Raw genomic sequence first — 24,494 nt, 5'->3', positions numbered from 1 at the left:
ACCCGAAAGGAGAAGTCCACCCTACCCTCATAATCAAGCTGAAACCAACGTAGGTGGAGAATTTTCTAAATTCTCAGCAACCATCCTAAGGATAACGACTTCAAATCTCACAGTTCGTAACTGCCTCAACTTCCTATTGGGATGATTCTAATGGACTTGTTCCTCCATAACTCACCTTGTAAAAAGAATACTACTTGTCCAACTTAAGTATGCAATTATATCTCAGACTGACTAATCGAACTACCATTACTGACTTGAGGTCCTTTCTCTTTGTCCTATTTGTCTGGGTCCTTTCCCACATAGCTTACTGTCTGCTCATCTAAGTTGACACGTGGCCAACCTCACAGTAACTCCTGCATCGACAGAAGTTTGATTTTTTTTTTCCTCAATTCGATCACTGGTCTTTTTCTAAATTTCAATTATTTCATTTCGTATGAGGTACTGGAATGTGTTGGGATTGGATTTCTCAACAGAATGGTCTTAAATAAGTTCTTTCGATCACTAAATTGGCAAGATCATTATTAAATGACGCACAACTTGTTAGATCGGTGAGGGAGAAACACACAAACATAGAGAAATGAAGTATTCTATTGTAAACAATGTAGGAGAATCTCCTCGTGCTCATTCTACTCAAAGAAAACAAATGCAATTTTTTAAAATAGAAAATTAAAAATTAAATTATTATCAAAAGTCTAAATGTAAAGTAGAAATAAATAAATAAGAAAAATAAATAGAAAATTGGAAAATGTGAAGTAGCAATATCGTGATTTTATTCGGCCCTCGTAGTTTGACTTGTAAGACGCGATAATGATTGATGGAAAATAATAATAAAAGCCCAGCAAGTTTGATTCATCCCCTTTGTATTAATTTGTTTAAGTTCAAATTTATGCATTCGCCGTAATCGGAAAAAAGAAAGAATGGATCCAAGGCTTTTCCAGGCAGTGAGTTGCCCGACAGAAGGCGGTTCATGAATCTGGTGGACGAGAATTGGGAAACTCTGAAGCAGAGATCAGAACAGACGGGAGACACGGTGCTGCACTACGCGGTGAGGGAGGGCCGCGTCGACTTGGTGAAGGAGTTCCTGTGGCTGTGGCCGGATGCTGCGGCAGTGGAGAATCTGAAGGAGGAGACTCCATTCCATGATGCTTGTCGGAAAGGAGAACCCGAAATCCTAAGGCTGCTTCTGGAGATGGAGCCATGGGTCAGATCTGAACTCAGCCATCAAAAACAGAGCCTGTTGTTGGCGGCCTGCAGCCATGGTCAAGTGGATGCTGTCAACATCCTCTTGAAACAGCCATGGCTCCACAGTTTAGACGACCTCGCAGCTTGTTTTCTTGAGGCTGCCTTTTGGGGATACTTAGGTAACTTCGAGTTTTAGGAAGGTCTTAAATTACAATTTTTCATGTAATATAGGAAAGAATATGATCAATTTTTATTTTGAAAGAAAACCAGCTCAATTCTGTAGAATAAAAGTGCTGAGAAATTCAGCTTAAGAAGGTTGCACGAAAAAACACAAAAGGTTACCCATGATACTCTACAACCCCGGGATCATCTGTATCGCTCTGCCAACACTCATGCCTCAACACCCATTGATTTCGTGCTCCTATATGTTCTGGCCGTCCTTTGATGTGTAACAACACAAAAGATAACCTAAAGAGGCACAAAACTACAAATTTATAACATTGATACAATGCCATGACGTTGTCCATAGCGCCATGGAGCTACGGACGCGAAAACACAGCGGTGCTGCCTTCTCGGCCATCATGGTTTGTAGTTCTGTTTCTTCATCTGTTTTTCATTCTTTCGATATCCTGATTCGATTATGATTCGTTCCGACGTCGATTTGGCTACATAACCCAACACTGCTCTTTTCTTGTTCTCCATTCGAAATTATTTATTTATTTCTTTATGCTAAAGTATGTATTCTAACAAAAAGTTTCAGGAAAATGGAGGGACGAGATCTCCGTTGATAAAGAGTTAATTGTCGTATCATATCAAAACAATTTCATGTCAAATTTTATTTTAAATATTAATAGATGTTTGATCCAATGATATTTTTGATGCACGTCTGTATGAAAGGTGAAAAAGGTAGTATTTAAACTTTGGAAGGAATAAGAGTATTTTGTGAAATTAATGACAAAATTTAAGGGTGTTTATTATTAAATGGTGTAATTTATTTCTAAATGTTGGAATGGAAACGTGGTTATGTGTGTGTTTTTACTTTTTAGTCCCTTTTGTTGTATAAGTGTAGTGCAGCAAATTTAGTAAAAGGTGATGTCGCCGGTGTAATTGCAGGCGTGGTTAAAGAAATATTACAGAAGTTCCCAACAGTGGCCGGAAAGATGGACGATAACGGGTTTTCTGGTCTGCACAGGGCTTGTATTGGCGGCCATGTGGACGTAGTAAGTATCTGTTGGGTCATCATCCTCAACTGGCTCGCAAAGTCAACAACCTTTGTCATACGCCGTTGCACTTGGTTGCCATGAGCGGCAACATCCTCATTCTTCAACTATTCATGGACCTCTCTCCACTCTCATTATTGGATCCTAGGAAACAGGGAGACCCAATTCTTCATTTAGCCATTCAGTATTACAAATTCCCTACTTTTCTCCCGTTCGTTGAAAACTTCCCTACACATGAATCATTGTTCGAATTTTTTGATCTTCATGGAAATACTATTTTAGATGTTGCAGAACTGTGTGGACGACTTCAGGTCACAAAAATCCTCGCTTTCTCTACTTTCTTCACATACTAACTCATCAATACATAATAATATTACTAACTCAATGTATAGTCAAGTCTTAATTTCTAATACGATTCTAACGAGGTTTGGCTTTTTCATTAATATGTTGCAGTTTGTAGGATTCTTGATCAATAAGATGAGAATGTGGATAAATTGTCAGAACAGGGAAGGGCTGACAACCCTTGATATGCTCGACAACGTTGCCGTTAATGAAACTGAGGTGTTCCAAATTGTTGAGGATATGTTAAAAACTGCCGGCGGAAAAAGAAGAATAGAACTGAAGGATTCGACCGTTATTATTCCAAGTAGCGAGAAAGGGGAATGGATATAGGAATGGATTAATTCTTTGGATCTAAATTTTTTGGAGGAGGATCGTTTGGAGAAGATCATTGACTTCGATCATGATAAGAAGGAAAAAGAGGAGACAATTTATTCTTTGGATCCAAATTTGTTGGAGGAGGATCGTTTACAGAAGATCATCGACTTTGATCATGATAAGAAGGAAGAAGAAAAGACGATTCATTCTTTGCATCCAAATTTGTTTGAGGAGGATTGTTTGCAAAAGATCATCGACTTAGATCATGATAATAAGAAAGAAGAAAAGACGATTCATTCTTTGGATCCAAATTTGTTGGAGAAGGATCATTTGCAAGAAGTCAGTGACTTAGACCTTGATAAGAAGGAAGAAGAAAAGATTGACGCTGAAAATTTGAGGAGCAATAGTGTTATCCATGCTAACTATGAATAAGCTTTTTCTTTTTCTTTTTGGTGGTACCGATGAACAAGTAAGAAGAGAACAAAGGTGGGTTTTTGGTTCCGAGAGGCAAAAGGTCTCAGCCAAAAGCGGCAGAAAGTGCTGATAAGCAAAATGGAGCACGAGAACCGTTCTCGACGGGAAAAGCTACACAATATGAATAAGGAGGCACTGCAAAATGCGGGAAACACGGTTATTTTAGTTGCAGGTTTGATTGCTACAATTATATTTCCTGTGGGCATAAGCCCCCGGTGGAGTTCACCAAAACGGCTCATTGATTGGAAAAGAAGTATTCGTCAAAACAAAGGTTACAAGGTATTCATAATAAGCAACAACATTGCAATGATCACATATCTATGCATCATGATTGTTTTAGTGAGGAAGAAAATGACTGCTACGACTTCTTAAGATTACTTATAAATTGTTGCGGGGGTCTCTAGTGTTCATAGCGATGACTTTCATGTTGGCCACATGGCTCACCTTGTCGCAGGATTACGAACAAATTGGCTTCCAAATGTGATATTGGCAATGGTGGGAGGGACTATGGGAATACTTTTCATTTATTTGGGAGTAGAGTTGGTAAAGCATTGGATGAGAAAGGTAAGGAGAGAGTCGAGAAGCCAATAGTTCCGATCCACGGTAATTTTGATGGCAACTCCGACCATCAATCTACGGATGATCTATCGTCTAGTAAAGTTAAGTCAGACATAGAACGACGTAATCTAAAACAGCTCTATTGAATCTCTACTAATTCCAATGTTGCCGGCTCGAGAAGTCGAGTTGGTCATGCATATTAAAGACTTGTTTGTGGGTAATTTTATGTGGAGTGATTTAATTAAAAATAGTTTTGTAAAATTTTTATTAAAAAAGATATTTTACTATTTGTTTCTACTCTCTTTAAGAAGGTAATTTGAATGAATAATATTTGATTTTTTTAAGAGGAATTATTGGAAGGAGGCAACCATAGTGTGGGTGGTAATCTTACGTGGGATGTTTGAGAGAAAAACTACAAAAGTAGTGTGAATCTATATCCAACATAATTATTTTAGGTGCAAGAATCTACGTCAAACATCGGGCAATCATATATATATTTGTAGTTGCCTCGTTCAATAATTTTTCTCTTAGGTGTACGTTTATTAGTTTTAGATTTCGACATTGGTTTGGTGTCAAAACTAACGCTAACTGACTGCTAGTCACTCTAGTAGTATCAAAGTTATGTTCCGACTTGGTTAACGATGCCTATCATCTATAGAGGTCAAAAGCTCTTGGAATTGAAGCTTTTGTGAAGAATATTATTAAAGTTTTCTATTGCTAAGTTAAGAATAAAGGACTATCTTAATGCCTTCTCAAAAGCTATAAAATTTTCAACTTCAAAGACTCAAGTGTTGGCATAAAAGTCAACATCAACTCAACATGGTTAATATAATTTAATTTAAAAAATAAAAGAAAAACCAAACACAGAAAGCAGACAGAAATTTCAAAAGCAAACACAGAAAGCAGACAGAAATTTCTGGGCATTTTCTTTAGTCAAATTTATTAAATGTTGAGTTTAGGTTAAAAACATATTTTAGTCATCAGGTATGCTCTCTCTCTCTCTCTTTTTTTTTCTCTCTTTTCTTACATTCCCAATTTGATCCCGTAATCTTTTTTTTTTTCTTTTAAACAAAGACCTAGCGAAGAAAGCTAACAGAAATTTCAGGGCCTTTTCACGAGGGGAAGACTGAACTTGAGAGGGAGAGATCCTAAAGTTTTCTAAAAATCTAAAAATCATATATGGGATATGGCCTAAAATTTGGTTGTTTCTAATTTTTTATTTGATTTATTAAAAATGTATAAATATAGATAACTTGGTAATTTTGCAAAATCCTCTATTTTAGTGTATCGGTAAATTATTAAGATTTAAGCAATTTATGTTATAATCAATTGTAAAAGGTCACTTGGGCTACATATTGATCCAATAGGCAAATAGAATGAAGAACTCACAAAAATCTCCTTCATCCCTAAAATTGTTTCTACCACCATATTAGCCTCTCCTAAAACCTCCATATCCAAACAAAAGCTAGATAGCATCAAGGCAATCTGATTCCAAAATCACCATTCCAAGTCTAGACCTTTGAACAAGGCGAAGCGTGGCTCTAATGGCTAGCCATTCAGCATGCAAAGGTTGGTAACCAATCTCAACAAATCTCACCATGGCATATAGAAAATTTCGGCTTCCATCTTGGATGGGGAATCGCCTTATGGTATTGTTGTTGGGTTTGTAAAGAGAATGCAAAATAAAGTTACATATTGGTTAGGCAAGAGAATGATCCAATATAGATTAGAACAATCATCTTCATTGGTATGAGACCTTTTGGGTGAAACCAAGAGTAAAGCCGTGAGGTTATGTCAATAGCGAACAATATTATACCATTGTGCAGAAAAAAAAAACTAAAAAAATGTTAAATTTTGGTATGTGTATTTTCAGCTTTGGTTCATTTTAGTCCCTCTAATTCCAAAATGTTCCATTTTTGGTTATTGTATTTTCAATTTGGTTCATTTTAGTTTCTATATTTTCAAAATGTTTGTTTCGGTTCCAATAAGTTTAAAAAGTGACCATTTTGGTCCCTTAATTTATTTTTAATCTAATTTTTTCTATCACAATTTCAACGCGACACTAGACTCGATATATTTATTGAAACATAACCATGACTTCATATGAAATAGTTTCTGTTATGTGTAGAATTTGTGTCAAATTTTAAAAAATAGGGACAAAAACTAGTTACTGATGTAAAATCACGATGTTTTGAAAATAGTATATTTCTATGATCTTTTTTTTTCTCGAATGTGAATCCAGCAAATCCAGAGGAAGAACAAGGAGAACACAACAGTGAAGGAGAAGGATCCAATATGACATTTGATCCCTATAGTTGAGAAGTGGTCGAGCCTGTTGTAGGGATTGATCTTTTTGTTGATTCTTAAAATAAAAACTCTGGAATGGAAATGGGAAAGAGATTAACTCCAGTACCTTCGAAAATGGTAAAATCTTTGGCATAAGAAGAAGGGGTTGATCCGTATCATCTTGACTGAATTCTGATTTCTCTATTTTTTTAATAATACTGAATTGGGTTCTGTTTCTACCCTTATCGAATAGAACATGCTGAGCCAAATCTTCTTCATGTAAAACCTGTTTTATTTAGATGGGGAAAATCGTATGGTTTTATGAAACCTTGTGCTATGGCTCGAATGTGTAGTCAATCGATAGGAGCAGTTGACAATTGAATCCAATTTTTCCCATTATTTTTATTTTCGTATCCGTAATAATAGTGCGAAAAGAAGGAAGGCCCAATCCCAAGTTGTTCAAAAATAGTGACATTGAGTTTCTCGACTCTTTGCCTTAGGATTAGTCAGTTCTATTTCTCAATGAGGGCAAGAGAACGGATATAACTCAGCGGTGAAGTATCGCCTTGACATGGCGGAAGTCATCAATTCAAATCTGATCATCGCTAAACCTTATGTTAGTGGGACCAAAACAAATATTTTGAAAGTATAGACACTAAAATGAAACAATCAAAATCCAAGATTTCTTTTCACCTGCGGGGTGACTCAAATGAACCAAAAGGAAAAAAATAGAAAATTGGAAAAAATGAACTAGCATTATAGCTATTTTTTTCAGCCATCGTAGTTTGACTGGTAAGACGCGTATAGTGATGGGTGGAATATAATAATAATAAAAGCCTAGCAAGTGTGATTCATCCCCACTTTTTGTTTAAGTTCAGAGTTGAAAGAAACAAAAAGAAAAGAAAAGGAAAGAATGGATCCAAGGCTTTTCCAGGCAGTGACATGGAACGACAGAAAGCGGTTCATGAATCTGGTGGACGAGAATGGGGAAATTCTGAAGGAGATATCAGAAGAGACCGGGGACACGGTGCTGCACTTGGCGGCGAGGCACGGCCGCGTCGACTTCGTGAAGGACATTCTGAGGCTGTGGCCGGAAGCTGCGGCGGTGGAGAATCTGAAGAATGAGACGCCATTCCAAGAAGCTTGTAGGGAAGGATCAGAACCCGAAATCTTAATGCTGCTTCTGGAGATGGAGCCATGGGTCAGATCTGAACTCAGCCATCAAAAACAGAGCCTGCTGTTGGTGGCCTGCAGCCGTGGTCAAGTGGATGCTGTCAAGATCCTTTTGAAACACCCATGGCTCCACAATTTAGACGACCACGCAGCTTGTTTTCTTGAGGCTGCCTCTCGGGGATACTTGGGTAATTTCTAATTTTAGTAATGTCTGGACTGGTTTAATTTGTGTTCAATCGATTAAAAACTTTTAATTTTGTGTCTAGTAATATAGGCAAGAATCTGATAATTTTGAAAGAAAACCAGCTCAATTCTGCTTAAGAAGGTTGCAAGATAAAACACAATAATGGGGTAAGAGCACTAATTGCTCAATGGCTAGTTCTCAAATCATAATTTGATTGAGGCCTTTAATACGGAGTAGAAACTAAATGTCAACAGCAAGGATTTTGTGTTCTGCTGCAGGATCTGCTACAGACTGTCAAAGAGACATAAATTTCAGCTAAATTCCAGCAATAATCTGCTCCTTTCTTGTGCTCTATTTGAAATTTTTATTGATTTATTTATGCTAAATTGTATTCTAACAAAGAGTTTCAGCTGAGCTCTCCGTCGATAAAGAATTAATTATCGTGTCATACAAAAATTTGTCACGTTAACTTTGCGTCCAAAATATTATGTTCGCTGAAATGGTATCTTTCATACAAGGATTTGTGAAAGGTAGGAGGTAGTATTCAAACTAATTTTGAAAGAATAAGGGTATTTTGTGAATCTAATGAAAAGCATTTAAGGGTGTTTATTTTCAAATGTTGTAATTTGTTTCTAAATGTTGGAATGAAAACATGGGCATCTGTGTGTTCTTACTTTTTAGTCTCTTTTGTTGTAAAAGTGTAGTGCAGCAAATTTAGTGAAAGATGATGGTTGGTTGGGTGCAGGCGTGGTTAAAGAAATATTAGGGAAGTTCCCAAAAGTGGCTGAAAAGGTGGACGATATTGGTGGCCATGGCTTGCACAAGGCTTGTATTGGTGGCCATGTGGACGTAGTGAGGTATCTGTTGGGTCATCATCCTCAACTTGCTCGCCAATTCACCAACTTTGGCCATACGCCGTTGCACTTGGTTGCCATGCGCGGCAACATCCCCATTCTTCAACTATTTATGGACCAATCTCCACTCTCCTTATTGGATCTTACAAAACAGGGAGACCCAATTCTTCATCTCACCATTCGGTATAACCAATTCCCTACTTTTCTACACTTGGCTGAAACCTTCCAAACACATGAATCATTCTTCAGTTCTGTGGACCTTCATGGGAATACTCTTTTACATGTTGCAGCACTGTGTGGACGACTTCAGGTAAAACAAAAATCCTCACTTTCTCTACTTTATTCACATACTAACTCATCAATACATAATTACAAGTCTAATTTCTAATATGTTTCTGTCGTGGTTTGCCTTTTGAATAATATGTTGCAGTTTGTAGAATTCTTGATCAATAAAATGAAGACGTGGATAAATTGTCAGAACAGAGAAGGGCTGACAGCTTTTGACATGCTCGACAACCTTACCGTTAATGACACTCGGGAGTTTCAAATTCTTGAGGACATGTTAAAAAATGCCGGCGGAAAGAGAAAAATAGAATTAACAGATTCGACTGTTATTATTCCAACTAGCGAGAAAGGGGAATGGATTCAGGAATGGATTCATTCTTTGGATCTAAATTTGTTGGAGGATGGTTTGCAAAAGACCATTGACTTAGATCATGATAAGAAGGAAGAAGAAAAGATGATTCATTCTTTGGATCCCAAATTGTTGGAGGAGGATGGTTTGCAAAAGACCATTGACTTAGACCATGATAAGGAGGAAGAAGAAAAGATTGACATTGAAAATTTGGGGAGCAATCATGTTATCCATGCTAACCATGAACAAGTTTCTTCTTTTTCTATTGGTACCGATGAACAGGTAGATCAAAAAGAGAACAAAGGTGGGTTTGTGGTTCTACACAACATGGAGAGGCAAAAGCATCTCAGCCAAAAGCGGCGGAAAGTTCTAATAAGAAAAATGGATGAGAACCGATCTCGGCGAGAAAAGCAACATGATATGTATAAAGAGGCTTTGCAAAATGCAAGAAACACAGTTACTTTAGTTGCAGCTTTGATTGCTACAATTACGTTTTCTGTGGGCATAAGTCCCCCGGGTGGGGTTCACCAAGACGGCCCACTAATTGGAAAAGCAGTATTCGCCAAAACAAAAGGCTACAAGATATTCATAATAAGCAACAGCATCGCAATGACTACATCTCTATGCATCATGATCGTTTTAGTGAGCATCATCCCTTTCAGAAGAAAATTACTCTTGCGACTTATTAAGATTACTCATAAAGTGTTGTGGGTGTCTCTAGCGTTTATGGCAACGGCTTTCACATCAGCCACATGGCTCATCTTGCCGCAAGATTACAAAACAAATTGGATTCCAAATGTGATATTGGCAGTGGTAGGAGGGACTATGGGAACACTTTTCATTTTTTTGGGAGTAGAGTTGGTAAGACATTGGATGAGAAAGCTCAAGTGGAGAAGGGAGAGAGTCGAGAAGCCAATTGTTCCAGTGGGCGGTAATTCTGACGGCAATTCCGACCATCAATCCACGGATGATCTATCATCCAGTAAAGCTAAGTCCGTCATAGAACGACAGGATCTAAGAAAGCTTTATTCATTCTCTACTAATTCTGATGTTGCCAGTTCTAGAGGTCGAGGTGGTCATGTTTACTAAAGACATGTTTTGTGAGTGATTTTAGTCGGAGCCAGTTTTGTAAAATATTTATTAAAAAGTTATTTTACTCTTTTGTGTCTGCTTTCATGGAAAAGTAATTTGAATGATTAATATTTGATTCGAGAAACGATTTAAGAATAATCAAACTACTCAAAATTATCTCAACTTCTCTTCAGCAATCATATGGTTTCACAAAAAATTATCTCCCAAAATGATAGATAGAATCACTTTGACTTGTATGTTATAAAACTAAACTCTTAGTTTTGTGTCTAGTAATCTATAAGACACTTGTAATTTAACTAATATTTGTTGAATAAAACCCTCCAAATTTAATCAATCATATACTTTCTTACAAGGGGATTGAGAAAAACTTACCTCATGCTGCCAAGACAGGTGCTAAAGTTTCACTTCTTAATTTTTTATTAACACACAACAAAAATAGTTGAAACTTTGGAAAAGTTGTTCTCCTGATCCCCGCCGGGCTAAAATTTATCTTCCATCCACGGAGAGCCAACCCCTCCCCTTCTTCTTCCTTCTGCTGAAACTCTTCAACATCTTCGACAGTAAGTAGAAATAAAGTCTCACATTAGTTAGAAAAATTCATTATCTATAAGAAAATTGACCCTTCGACACAAAAAGTTAATTGATTTTAAAAAATGACCTAACATTTGAAAACATGTTTTTCTATAAACTTCTTCTGGACATATCAGCAAAGGTAAAAGTACAAAGCCTTGATTTGATGAAAAAATTTGTAGTCTAAAGCAGAAAAATTTGTCTTAAAGTCGGTATACTCGTCTGAGTTTTACAAAATTCACCCAAAACAATTGATTCAAGGGCAAGTTTTCTTACCTTGGGGATCTCGATGAGATCGGTTTGGTGTTGTGTACGTGTTTGTTTCTCATTATACTCCCGAGCTCGAATCCTTCTGTATGATATTTAGGATTTTTTTTTCTTTTTAAAAATAGAATAATTATATGAAAAAGCGCGTAAAAATTAGAATTTTCACTAATCGACTGGATTCAATATTGGGTGGGAAGGGAGGCAAGAAATGCAGAAACCACCAACCCGAGAGAATATTATGCAGCATATTAACTAGTAATAACAAACTTAAGGAGAAATCCCTGGAGGAACATCATACCACCACATAATTTCTCGGGGACATGTCCATTTTAGATCCTTCCTGGGAAATAAGGTACAGAGGCCTTGTCCCAGTTTCGACCTCTCATTTTTGGCTTCTTTTTTATTTCGCGGGCAAATTCATGCCTGAGTTATAAGTAGAGGCCAAAACTCAGCAAAAATTCATGAGTTTGGCCTCTATTTTATCCCAATGTTTTATTTCTCAGATAAAACTCGTCTGAGTTGTTGGGATTGAAGCCAAATCGACGTGGGAACGAGTCGAGGTGGGTTAGGACAAAGAAGGAAAGAAAAATAGTTGAAGAAGCGGGCTGCAGGGAATGGGGCCGAGGAGGCAGCATCACGACACGTTTGTGATTGGGCATGTGGACGAAAGTTTCGTCCGTAGACCATGGCACTATATCGACTTTATAAATACTACAGTCTTACGATTTTAGGGTTCTTGAGCTGTGGGGTTTAATTCTTCAGCGTACTTTGAGGGTTTTGTGGTAGATTTGAGGCGGCGGCTCGGGGTATTGGCAACAGCATTGGGGTAGATCAAGATCGTCATACATTTGGGGTAATTAGATCTTGATTCTTGTGAGTTTTTCATTCATGTACCTAAGTATAATGTGTTATAATACTTAGAAGCTAGAAGGCTTTTGTTGTGACCTCTAGAGGGTGAATATCTGGTGGAGATATTTTGGGTGGTTTGTATCCAATCTCTAATTATAGTAAAACCCGCATCTGAGCGGAAGAGTATTGGATGTAGCCTATAAACTGTTTATGTGAACCTGTATAAATTCTTTGTGTCATTTTTTGGTTTCCCTTAATCTCTTTATTTATGTTGTGTGATTGACTTTGTTTGCTCGATAACTGTGGGAGAGGAAATTATTTTAAGTGCTTAATTTTCCAACACGAGTTTCCTCAAGGAACCAGAGTTTTGACTTCTATTTTTTGCCACTCGTTTGTAATATATATATTCTTCGTTATATCTGTAAACAAAATTCTCCTAGCTTGGTGGCTTTAGATTGTATGAATTACAACTGAGATTTATGGTTATTTAATTTCAACCAACCCAAATAAAAAAAAACTCGGATCGAGATTCATATGCTCATTTAATTTCAACGAACTCAAATTTTAAAAAAATATATCTAAAGGTCGAGATTGGATGAATCCAAGCAGAGATTTATGCCCATTTGGATTTCAATGAAGCTGGAGAATGTGAGGATGTCCAGAAAATGAAAAATAAGAATTGAATGATAAGAATTGAATGACACGGGCAAAAAGAGGGGCAGATGAGACTTAGTGGGAGGTAAGGAAAAACATGCTAAAGCTAACCCCAAAAGAAATTTCTGTTCAGGTAGGGAGAAAGAGGTAAGTGGTGAACCTAAAAAAAATGTAATAATTTAAGGGACCTTTATGTTTTGAACGGTAATATTTTCAAATTAGAACCACTAAGCTAATTGTACTCTTATGTTTCAGGTGAAAAGAAAAGGTTTAAGGTAGTAGAGGGAGAACCTGCTATTAGTGAGGGGTAATTAGTATGTTTCATTATCATTGGGTGTATATATGTATTGACATTCTAATTATGACAATTGATTTGTCTATACATATATCGACCTTTTAATTTTGATAATTCTTCAATTACTATATACATATATTGATTTTCTAATTTTGATAATTGAGTTGCATATATACCTGTGTATTGACCTTCAATTGGTAAATACGTGTACTGAACTTCTAAATTTTACATACTGACTGTCAAGATCAAAATACTTTAATACATGCATTGTGTAGTTTATGATTAACTACTAACAAACTTAGATTTCAAAATCGCCCCATGTATCACCCTATTTTTCACTAAATTGTTGTACACATTTAAAATACATGGCTAAAGTTAGAAAATCACCATATTTTTCAAAACTCCGAAAATATTATTAAGCCATTTTTGCAAAATTAGGAACTAGGATCATTTTTTAAAATGGGTACCAAATTTTAGCCTCCCACCTAAACTATCCTAAATAAACTTGACTTATCCACCCGAAAGGAGAAGTCCAACCCGCCTCTATAGCCAAGCTGAGACCAACCTAGCTGGAGAATTTTCTAATTATTCTCCTCTCCTGACATGAGGATACGGACTTTAGATCCGATAGTTCGTAACCGCCTAAACTTCCTGTCGGAACGACCCTAACAGACTTGTCCCATCACTCGCCTATAAAAAGATCAACCAGTTCTTGGACTCAAGTATCCAATTTTGTTTGCAAGGCCAATTAATCAATCGAACTCGCGTCATTACTCGCATGAGCATAAAGTGTTTGTTCTCTTTGTCCAGGTCCTTCTTTGCAAAGCTAGAGCTTCTCGTTTGTTCGTCCAAGTTGACACGTGGGCAATCTCTATAGCTCGGCAGAATCCTCACAAGTTTGGTTACTTTTTCCCCAATTGATCGCTAATCCATTTTCAAAGTTTCAGTTTCATTTCTCATGAATTGGAATTGTCTCAATTAAGTTGTTTCCATCACTAAATTGTTAAGCTCATTATTAAATGACGCCTAACTTATAGTGAGAGAGAGGAACACAAACATGGAGAAAGAAAGTACTATTGTAAGCAATTTAGGAGACCCTCCTCCTCCTTGTGCTTGTTCTTCTCATATCGTTGAAATTGAAATTAAAATAATAATAATAATAGATTGGAAAACTTGAACCAGCAGCATTATTGTAATTATTTATTCCGCCCTCGTAGTTTGACTTCTAAGACGCGTAATAATAAAAGCCCAGCAAGTATAATATAAATTAGTTTTAAGCTCAAAGTTCTGAAGAATTCGCCAGAATAGGAAAATAGAAAGGAAAGAACATGGATCCAAGGCTTTTCCAGGCAGTGAGATGGAACTACGAAAGGAGTTTCATGAATCTGGTGGGCGAGAATCTTGAAATTGTGACGCAGAGATCAAAAGAGACGGGCGACACGGTGCTCTGCACTTGACAGTCAGGTACGTATGAATATTCACGGGGTTCCATTTCAAAACCAATTGGCAAACGAATAGCCCATATCTATTATAAACCTAGGTCCCATCTCTTTTCAATGTGAGATCCCCTTCAAGATCGTGGCTATGCTCGTTTGAGTGTTTTGGGCTCTGATATCATATTAAAATTCATGGATTGCATCTCAAAACCAATTAGCAATGAGAGGAGTAGCCTATGTCTATTATAAACCATTGTTAGGTCTCATCTCTTTTCAATGTGGGATCATTAACAGTACGGCCACGTCAACTTGGTGGAGGAGATCTTGAGGGTGTGGCCGGAAGCTGCACCGGTGGAGAATCTGAAGGAGGAGACCCATATTTGAGCCTAATTTCTCATTCTTTTTCATGGATTGAACACATTTATTAATCTTGAGGCATGTTTCAAATATTATCCTCCATTTTTTTTTTACCAATGTCAAGATAAGGAGCAAAAGTTGCATGATCTAACTTGTTTCGGTTCAAGCCAAATTTGTAAGCTAAAAAAGAAAAAGAAAAGAAAAAAAAAAGAAAAGAAGTTTGGTTATTGAAAAGAAAATGTGAAAAAAAAGTGTATATGAGGGTATATTCTTCTTTGTTGAGTGTTGTAGAGAAATCATTTGGAGAAATATCTTTCAAGCAACAATAGATTCTTGTATTTCTCAAGGAGTATTAGTGTTTGATGGTGCATTGTATTCATTGTTCATTGGCTTCAGTACGTTATGTAGTTAGCATGCAACCTAATATCTCCTTTGTCTTGATTTTGAGCCTCTTAAATTCTTTTTATCTCACCCTTACCTAAGCCCCATTACAACCATTATTAAAATCCCTTTGATTTTTACATTCAATTCATCTTTAAGTGGGGAGATTTGATTCATTTGCAAGCCTATGGTACTAATATGCTTTGTTTTGATTTTGAGAGTAAAAACACCCCAAAAACACTTTGAGAGATTTGAGTGAAAATCCGTGAGGGTGTTAAGTCTTTTGCATTTGATTTCAATGAGTTATGAGATGCTTGAGTTTTTAAAAATTATATCCTACCATTGCTAATTCTCTTGATTGTCATTTTGATTCATCTCATAGATGTGTGATTGACTTTACTTATATTATTGGTTATTGAGAAAGATGAAAGAGGATTAGAAAGGAGATTCAGTATGTTGAGTTAAGAAATATTGAGGATAAGCATGATTTAGGTGGGGAGAATTTGATAAGATGAGATTTACACCCTTTAACTTTTCTGTATTATACATGAGATCATTGGATATAAAGTTGTTATGTTTGAGGACAAGCAAAAAACTAAGTTTGGGGGTATTTGATAGCACACTTTGTGAGCAACATTTCATGAGATTTATATTGAAATTATTTGTTAGTTTTCGTTTCTTCATAACCAATTTAAGCACATAAGATATATTTTGCAGGAATAAAGTATCGGGAGGAAACGAGACTTATTTGGGTCAAAATGAGAGAAAAATCGGAATCAAAGTGACCAAGATGGAATAACAACAAGATTTGAAGCCAAAAACCCGAGAATATAGCGCCACAGCGTTGGCCTATAGCGTCGCGACGCTCCGAAGTTTAAATTTCGCGTTTTGTGAATAGTGTAGCGCCATGGCCCTGTGTGTAGCGCCATGGCGCTGCTGCGACAACTTTTTATAAAAATAGGGTTGTGTAGCCGCCGAGGAGGGGAGTTTGGAAGAGGTTTTTTGGCAGTTTGCCTTTTTGGCCAATTTAGAGGGCAAGGAGACCATTGGAGAGCTTAGAAAATTGATTTTCAAGGCTAGAGATCGTGGAGGTCACTTCGGGGACGGACGATTGACACTCCGAACATAGTTTCTTCTCTTTTCTCTTGATTTTTCTAGATTTGTTATGGACTTCTCATTGTGATTTTATTGTTTTCCCTTGAATATGAGAAGCTAAACCTCTCATCTTAGGTATTGATGTAGCCATTGAACTTTATGCATTGAACGTTTAGTTTTCTTGGTAGAATGTTTATGAATGTTCTATTTATGCTTCTCTATACTTAATGCCTTGAATCTACTGGTCATAAATTGATTGATTTAGACTTGAAATCTTACGCTCGAGGGAGGTGGTTTAGAGTTAAAACTGGGATGCATAACTAAAGGGGTTTTAAGATCGAGAGATTTAGAAGTTCTTCAGAGGTCGTTAAAAGACTTGTTCAATAAAGCCTTTACTTGTTATAGAAACTAGATGTGGATATTGGTTTCATAATTGGTAAGGAAATTAGCTTGCGCTCGGGAGAGGCAGTTGAGATTTGAGAGTTCTTGGCCTATAGAATTAATAATTCGTTCAATCTTGATTAACTAGGTAGTTGGTTCATAGATTCAATAGGTGAAATCAATTCCCTAGTACATTTCTCCCATTGTTTTTATTTTTGTTATTGCATGTTTATTTCATTTGATTATATTCTCCAATTTGATTTTGATTTTCTAAATAAAATTGAGCGATTGTATCTGTGGTAGTTGAGTGATCTAGAAACCCAATCCAGAGGATGATATCAGTATTTGACTTATCACTTTTATTAAAACTTGACCGTACACTTGCGATAAGCATTTTCTGCAACAGCTCACCTTGCCGCAAGATTACAAAACAAATTGGCTTCCGAATGTGATATTGGCAATAGTGGTAAGGACTATGGGAATATTTTTCATTTATTTGGGAGTAGAGTTGGTAAAGCATTCGATGAGAAAGCTTAAGTGGAGAAAAGAGAGAGTCGAGAAACCAATTGTTCTGGTTCGCGGTAATTCTGATGGAAATTCCGAATCTGTTTAACACCTTTTTTACATATTCTTCCTGTGACAATTTTAATGTACCATCTTTTCTCTCGATTCTCATCCCTAGGATTTGTTTGGCAACTCCCAAATCTTTCATATCAAATTCTCCAGATAATTCAACCTTTATCTTTATAATTTCCTGTTTGTTTGGTCCTGCTATTAACACATCATCAACATATAACAATAAAATAATAGAAGAGTTACCCTGAGTTCTTATGTAGGAACAATGATCTGCCTGACACCTCTGAAATCCATTATTGCACATAAAACTGTCAAACTTCTTGTACCACTGTCTGGGAGCCTGTTTGAGACCATACAGGCTTCTCTGAAGTTTACAAACCATTTTCTCCTGTCCCTGTACTGTAAATCCCTGTGGCTGCTTCATGTAAATTTCTTCCTCCAAATCACCGGGAAGAAAAGCTATTTTTACATCCATTTGTTCCAGAAACAAATCTTCTTCTGCCACTATCGATAATACAGTTCTAATAGTAGTTAGTTTAACTACTGGAGAAAAAATTTCATTAAAGTCAATACCTTCCTTTTGTTGAAAGTTTTTTACTACAAGCCTTGCTTTATATCTTTTGCTGCCATCGAGCTCCTGTTTGATTCTATACACCCATTTCTTCTGCAAAGCTTTCTTACCTCTTGGTAACTTAGTAAGTTGCCATGTCTGGTTTGTCAGAAGAGAATTCATTTCGTCCTTCATGGCTAACTCCCACTTGACAGAATCTTCTTACTAAACTGCTTCTTTATAACATCCAGGTTCACCTTTGTCAGTCAATAATATATAATTCAAAGAAGGGGAATACCGCTGTGGTGGTCTGATAGTTCTGCTAGATCTTCTAACTACTGTAGGTGGTGTTCTCTGAACTTCTTCAGTTTCAACAACTGGTCCATCAGGTTCAATAATCTGTTCCTCAGATTCCACAACTGGTTCCTCAAGAGTGGTTGTACTATGATCTTCAATTCTTGTTGTCTTGGTCTCAACTCTGGGAAGACTTATGTACCTATTCTTCTCTTCTGTACTTTCATCTGACTCTGACTTTTCAAATTTATCATTTGCTCTGTCCTTGTACAGAACATCCTCATTGAAGATCACGTTCTTGCTTCTAATAATTTTCTTGTTTTGGTCATCCCAAAACCTATAGCCCATCTCAGCTCCACCATAACCAAGAAAATAACACTTCTTGGATTTAGCATCCAGTTTACTCCTGTCTGCAGCATCAATGTGAAGGTAAGATACACAGCCAAAAACCTTTAAATGAGAAAAGTTTACCTGTTTACCGCTCCAAACTTCTTCAGGCAATTTGAAGTCTAGTGATGTGGTCGGACTCCTATGATCAGATAGGTCGCAGTGTTGATTGCCTCTGCCCAGAACATCTTAGGCAATCCCGCATGTAATCTCATGCTCCTGGCACGCTTATTCAGCGTCTCGTTCATCCTCTCTGCCACACTGTTCTGCTGTGGTGTCCCTGGAATAGTCTTTACCATCACAATTCCACTGTCTTCACAATACTTTTTAAATTCCCCATCAACATATTCACCACCATTATCTGACCTCAAGCTTTTAATTTTCAGACCTGTCTCATTCTCAACCATAGCTTTCCAATAAAATATAGGGAAGAGAAATCGACACCGCATTTATACTGGTTCACCCAATGTGGGCTACGTCCAGTTCTCTGCTACCGTTGCAGGTTCCATTAAATGCCAGGAGAATCTTCAAGAGTTTACAAACGCTCTAGAATGATTTCTCTCACTTTTCTCTCAAATAAAAATGCTCACGAATCACTCTTACAAGCTTCTAAAACTCTTCAGTGGAAATAAAACTTACAGAACTCACGTTTTTTCTTCTCTGTGAAACCTCACGAAGAACCTCTCGCCAAAGAACGCTCTCTGTAAATTTTTCTCACACTTAATTCTCTCTCTAGGGGTTGTTAAAATCGTGGGCGGCAGACACTTGCTTTTTCACAAAAAAAAAATTGCCAACTTAATGAAGAAGAAATAATGTATTGGGCCTTTAGTATTTAAGCCCATTAAGCCACCTTCATTCTTTCTTTTAATTTTGGCTCCATTCTCAACACGATACAAACAAAGTTTTACATTAATAAAGGAAATGAGTGATTATGGATATATAAGAGAAACAATTATCTTCTTTAAGTATGAGGTCTATGGAATCAAAAGCAAAGCCATAAAAACTATGTATAAAACGGACAATATCATAACATCCTGGAGATAACACTGTTGTCATTAACAAATAATACAATACCGTTAAGAGGTTGAAATGAAATTTTGGAGGGATAAATAGTAATAAATATTATAGACATAAAAATTATAGAGATAGAAAAATAAGCTTTTTAGAATGAGAAATTATTTAGGCATGAAAAAATTTAGAATGAGGAATATTAAATTTTTTACCCAGGTGTCCTCCAGCAGCGGCCTCAAGAAAACCAGCTGCACGGTCGAAGGTGGAATGGTGGATCCAGCGCTGATTCAGAAGGATCTTGACAACATCCACGTGGCCATGGGAGCAGGCCAAGAACAAGAGGTTCCGATTTTGATCGCTGATGAACTCAGAACTGCTCCATGTTTTCGTCTCCAGCAGAAGCATCAAGATTTGGGCTTCTCCTTTTCCCTACAAGCTTCGTGGAATGGAGTCTCCTTATTCAGATTCTCCACCGCCGCAGCTTCCGGCCACAGCCTCAGAATCTTCTCCACCAAGTTGACGTGGCCGTACCTCGCCGCCACGTGCAGCACCGTGTCCCCCGTCTCTTCTGATATCTCCTTCACAATTTTAACATTCTCGCCAACCAGTATTAATATTCATGAGGTTCCATCTCAAAACCAATTGGCAATGAGAGGAGTAGTCCATGTCTATTATAACCCATTGTTAAGTCCCTTCTTGGTTCCATGTCAATGCCTGAATTAAAATCCTTGAATCCATTATTTCTTTTCTTTTTTTTTTTCTGATTCGGGCGAATTCTTCACAACTTTGAACTTAAAAACTAATTTATTCTGGGGGACTGGCTGGGGCAGAGATGAATCATACTTGCTGGGCTTTTATTATTATTATTATGCGCCTTAGAAGTCAAACTACGAGGGCTGATTAAATAACAATAATTAATGCTGGTTCAAGTTTTCCAATTTTATATATATTTTTAATTTCAGTTTCAACGATATCAGAAGAACAAGCACCAGGAGGAGGAAGGGGTCTCCTACATTGCTTACAATAATAATACTTTCTTTCTCCATGTTTGTGTTCCTCTTTCTCACCGGTCTAATAATTAGTTAGGCGCCATATCATAATCATCTTAACAACTTTAGTGATCGGAAGAACTTAATTGATACCATTCCAATTCATCAGAAATGAAAAAAAAATTAGGAGTGAAATTGGAAAAATAAATAATAATAATAATAAAGAAAAACCGAACCTCTATTAATCCAGAATTCTGAGCTCGGCCACGTGTCAACTTGGGTGAGCAGACAAGAAGTGAGCTTTCCGAGGAAGGGCCTGAACAAAGAGAACGACAAATAATTTGATTCTCAAGCAAGTAATGGCAGGAGTACAGTTAGTTGCCCTTTGAGACAATCGTATACTTTGAGTTGAAGAAGTGGTGATAATTGTATAGGCAAGTAGGAGGACGTTCAAACAGAAGGTTGTGATGGTTACGGACTGTTTGATCTAATTAGATCGGTATCGGTATTAGTTCTCAAGTTGGTTGAGTAGAACTTAGAAAATTCTCCAACTTGGTTGGTCTAAGCTCAATTCTGGGGCATGTCGGCGAGTTCTCTCCGGGTTAAGATGATTGGTCCACGAGTCCTTTTGATTATCTTTACCCTCCAACAACTTCAATGATAGGGGAAGATTAATATTTAATCAATTTAATTTAAGAAAAAAAGGCCCTGAAATTTCTGTTAGCTTTCTTTGCTAGGTCTTTCTTTAATTAATTGGGAAAACAGATTACAGTATCAATTTCACAATGGAAAAAAATAAAACCCTAAATGAAATGATTGGTTAGGATTAAAACAAAATTTAACGCTTCCGATTACTATTATTATTATTAACAAGGAAAGTAGGATATTATTATATAGTTATAATTAAAAAAAATGTATATATACATATAAGGTATATTTTGGGTCGGGTCGACTCAAATTCGCGATTCAACCTGATCCCCTCGATTTGAGAAAATCTCAATCCAACTCGAATCGAGATTTAGTCTAACCCAATCCAATCCTTAAATTGAGTTAGGTTCATCAAATACGTCGGATTGTTAGGTTTTTTTAACAGCTTCGTGGATAAGAAATGTCAACACATTACCTTCCAAAACTAATTATTTAATTAATTTCTTTCATTTAATTATCATCCCTCACGTGTCGTGTGATATGGGGTAAGCTATTTTACAACCTCAATCTTATTCATTATAAAACTCTCATCTTTTATTTTCCTTTTTGGAAAATTTTTGGTCTTTTTTTCCCTTAATTAGCTTCATGTGAATGGGACTTGACAAGGACAATCTAAAGTGTTAGTTAATTTTGAGGGTATTAATTTGCTTCAGGAAGGACCCAATTTTTGGGTTTTAATTCTCCATTATTCCCGAATGTTGCTTTCGTAAAAGGTTTGATAATCAAAATAAAAGTCAATTTACGTTAATAGTCATCTTCCGACTAGCGTGTCATTTCCAAAGTGATATTTTCATGTAGTTTTATTTTCTATTTTGTAAACTACATTTAGCCCCGGTTTATTCTGAGAGATTAATGATCAATATGCTTACCAAATGAGAATTAAATGGTGGGTACGTATTCCCTAAAATTTTAGAGGTAGTCACATTCCTCCCCTACACTCACGCTTCCTTCTCTCCTATTGAATGTAATGCATGTCTAGGGATCATAACCAGAAATTTTAGAGGCCAAGTGATGGTTTCTGCTACGAAATACCTAGAGCATGTTCAGTCGATCGATGATACAGAGGCCTTAACAACTTCGGATGGCCTGCGGTTGGCGTTGGAGATCGGTCTTCGCCCAGTGCAGCTGGAAACGAACTCTGCCCGAATCTTCAATATTTTCGTTCATGATGTGGAGGATTTGTCAGAAATCAGAAATATTGTTCAAACTGTCAAAATGGAGGTGGATACAGTCATTCAAGCATCCTACAGCTTCACGAAAAGAGACAGCAACGGAGTAGTGCACATGCTGGCTCAGAGAGCCCTTCGGTTTCAAGATCATGGCATCTGGATTAAGGATTGGCCAAGGGAGTTGAATAGTCAACTTGAGTTAGAGTGTCTGGATTCCCTTCTGTAATTTTTGTACGCTTGTTCTATTTCAAAAAAAAAAGGTCATGTTTACTTCAGAGTAATGGAAATGAAGGAATGAGATCAGTTTTTTCATTCCTTTTATAGTGTTTACCAACATGTAGGTTTTTTATTATCATTCTCTGAAAAACGGTAATCTGATTTTTCTGGTGCACCTCCCATTTCAATTCTTTACTCCGTTTGCCCACACATTTGTGTTGGGATTATGAAGCCTAAACAGGAAACTCATATTCTATGAAGAAAATGATTTTTCAACATTATTACCAATTCCTACTCGGAGTAGAATATTGTTGTCTTATAAAGATTACAATATTGTTTCCTATAATAATTAGAATGTTTGGCCTTTTATAAATAGAGTCTTGGTTTCATTTGTACATAATTCAAATAAAAGAGACTTGAGTGGTTGTGGGCAGTGTTGAAAATGATTCTGTATCCAATGGGTTTAGTGATGTATCCAATGGGTTTAGTGAGTGTTTTTCAAAACTAGAGAGCTTTTGTTGGGACGGGGATATTTTTGCTAATCCTTAAACAATTATTAGTGAATTACCCACATGAGTGGAAGATTAGACGTAGCCGTTAGTGGTGAACCAGTATAATTTGATGTGTCGTTATTCTTGTGCTTTTACAGTTTTCTTCTATTTTCATATATTTTGGTTGTGTTTGGATATTTGTAGAATAGAAAATTATTCAGGTCTTCAATTTCCCAACAATTTATTGTAAGTACTTTTCTACTTTTACCATTTCTCTCTCATGTATTAAAGATACCTATAACTTTTTAATTAATTGTTTTATACTTTTTTTTCATTTATATAACTAATAATTTTGAATAAAAAATCATACCATTTTTATTAGTTGGTATGATTTTATTATAAAATATTATAAATTTATTTAATTTTTAAAATTTTAAAATTTTAGTTTGTTATATTAATTAATATCAATAAATTTTTTAAAATAGAATTCATTATTATTAAGTAATAAAATTTAATAATATTTTATATTAAATAATTTTGTTTCTAATAATAAATTATTTTAGTTGATGTAATTTTATTTTAGTTATTCATTATTTATTAATATTAAATAAATTGTTATAATAAAATATTTACTATCACTAAATTAGTAATAAAATAAATTATTATTGTAATAAAAAAATATTAGAAAAAAATATATTTATAATTAGCTATAAAAGAAGAAAATGATATACTAGTAATTATTATATATCTGATTCCAATTCCGATTCCAGAAAATTTGAGTAAACAACATCAAAGAATTTCTGATTCCAATTCAAACAAATTTCTAGTAAACAACAGTATAACGTTCTCAATTCAATTGATTTGATTCCGATTAATTTTTATTTGGATTCATGCCTATTTCGATTCTAAACAGGGCCTTATTGTAATTATTTTTTCTACTTTTATCCTTTGTCTCTCATGCATTAACGAGACACATAATTTTTTATTTAATTATTTTATAATTTTTTATTTCTTTCTCATTATACTACTGATAATTTTTCTTTTAATAAAAGTTTATACCACTTTTATGAATTGATGTGATTTTATTATAAAATATTATAAATTTATATTTAATTTTTTAATTTTATTTTGTTATTATTAATTAACATAAGTAGATTTTTTAAAATAAATTCATTATTATTATTTTATTATAATATTTATTATAAATGATGATTGGTCTAATAAAAACGTATTTTAGTGGATGTAATTTTATTTTAATTATTCATTATTTATTAATATTAATTAATTTGTTATGGTAAAAAATATTTACTATCAATAATATAGCAATAAGATAAATTAAAATTTAATTATTATTACAGTTAAAAAAATTTTGTATTTGTAATAGTTAAAAATAATAAAGGAACATATTAATAATTTTCATATATCTCATTTGTAATCGATTTTGATTCCAAATAATTTAGTAAATATGATAAAAAAAGAATAAAATTTTTTTATAAACACCGTC

At 35.6% G+C, this 24,494-nt stretch overlaps 2 protein-coding genes across 3 annotated transcripts; both read left to right on the top strand.

Moving 5' to 3' along the window:
- The first annotated feature begins 752 nt into the window (after window positions 1-752).
- Window positions 753-3,846, top strand: LOC148209465 (uncharacterized). Of its 2 annotated transcripts, none has more exons than XR_015792778.1 (2): window positions 753-1,766; window positions 2,296-3,846. XR_015792778.1 is itself a non-coding variant. In XM_088127393.1 (2 exons), the coding sequence occupies exons 1-2, from the start codon at window positions 968-970 to the stop codon at window positions 2,484-2,486; spliced, it is 585 nt and encodes a 194-aa protein (XP_087983519.1). In that variant the 5' UTR covers window positions 821-967; the 3' UTR covers window positions 2,487-3,846. The 2 variants fall into 2 exon arrangements, 1 of the variants encoding a protein (XP_087983519.1); XM_088127393.1 differs by having other exon boundaries at window positions 821-1,361.
- A 3,389-nt stretch (window positions 3,847-7,235) lies between these two features.
- On the top strand, window positions 7,236-10,384 carry LOC111021037 (uncharacterized). Its single transcript, XM_022297874.2, has 3 exons — window positions 7,236-7,738; window positions 8,480-8,898; window positions 9,019-10,384. The coding sequence occupies exons 1-3, from the start codon at window positions 7,291-7,293 to the stop codon at window positions 10,309-10,311; spliced, it is 2,160 nt and encodes a 719-aa protein (XP_022153566.1). The 5' UTR covers window positions 7,236-7,290; the 3' UTR covers window positions 10,312-10,384.
- The last annotated feature ends 14,110 nt before the right edge of the window (window positions 10,385-24,494 follow it).

The sequence above is a fragment of the Momordica charantia genome (genome assembly GCF_013281855.1).
Source record: "Momordica charantia cultivar OHB3-1 chromosome 8 unlocalized genomic scaffold, Mcharantia_2.0 BLBB01000008.1, whole genome shotgun sequence".
Lineage (NCBI taxonomy): Eukaryota > Viridiplantae > Streptophyta > Magnoliopsida > Cucurbitales > Cucurbitaceae > Momordica > Momordica charantia.
This window is presented reverse-complemented; position numbering and strand designations above follow the sequence as displayed.

What these genes read in the sequence shown, in the direction of transcription:
- LOC148209465 (XM_088127393.1), top strand. Translation starts at nt 968, where the DNA reads ATGAATCTGGTGGACGAGAATTGGGAAACTCTGAAGCAGAGATCAGAA. An exon ending in TGCCTTTTGGGGATACTTAG is followed by an intron (nt 1,362 to 2,295) that starts GTAACTTCGAGT and finishes GTGTAATTGCAG; the next exon opens with GCGTGGTTAAAGAAATATTA.
- LOC111021037 (XM_022297874.2), top strand. Translation starts at nt 7,291, where the DNA reads ATGGATCCAAGGCTTTTCCAGGCAGTGACATGGAACGACAGAAAGCGG. An exon ending in TGCCTCTCGGGGATACTTGG is followed by an intron (nt 7,739 to 8,479) that starts GTAATTTCTAAT and finishes GGTTGGGTGCAG; the next exon opens with GCGTGGTTAAAGAAATATTA. An exon ending in CACTGTGTGGACGACTTCAG is followed by an intron (nt 8,899 to 9,018) that starts GTAAAACAAAAA and finishes AATATGTTGCAG; the next exon opens with TTTGTAGAATTCTTGATCAA.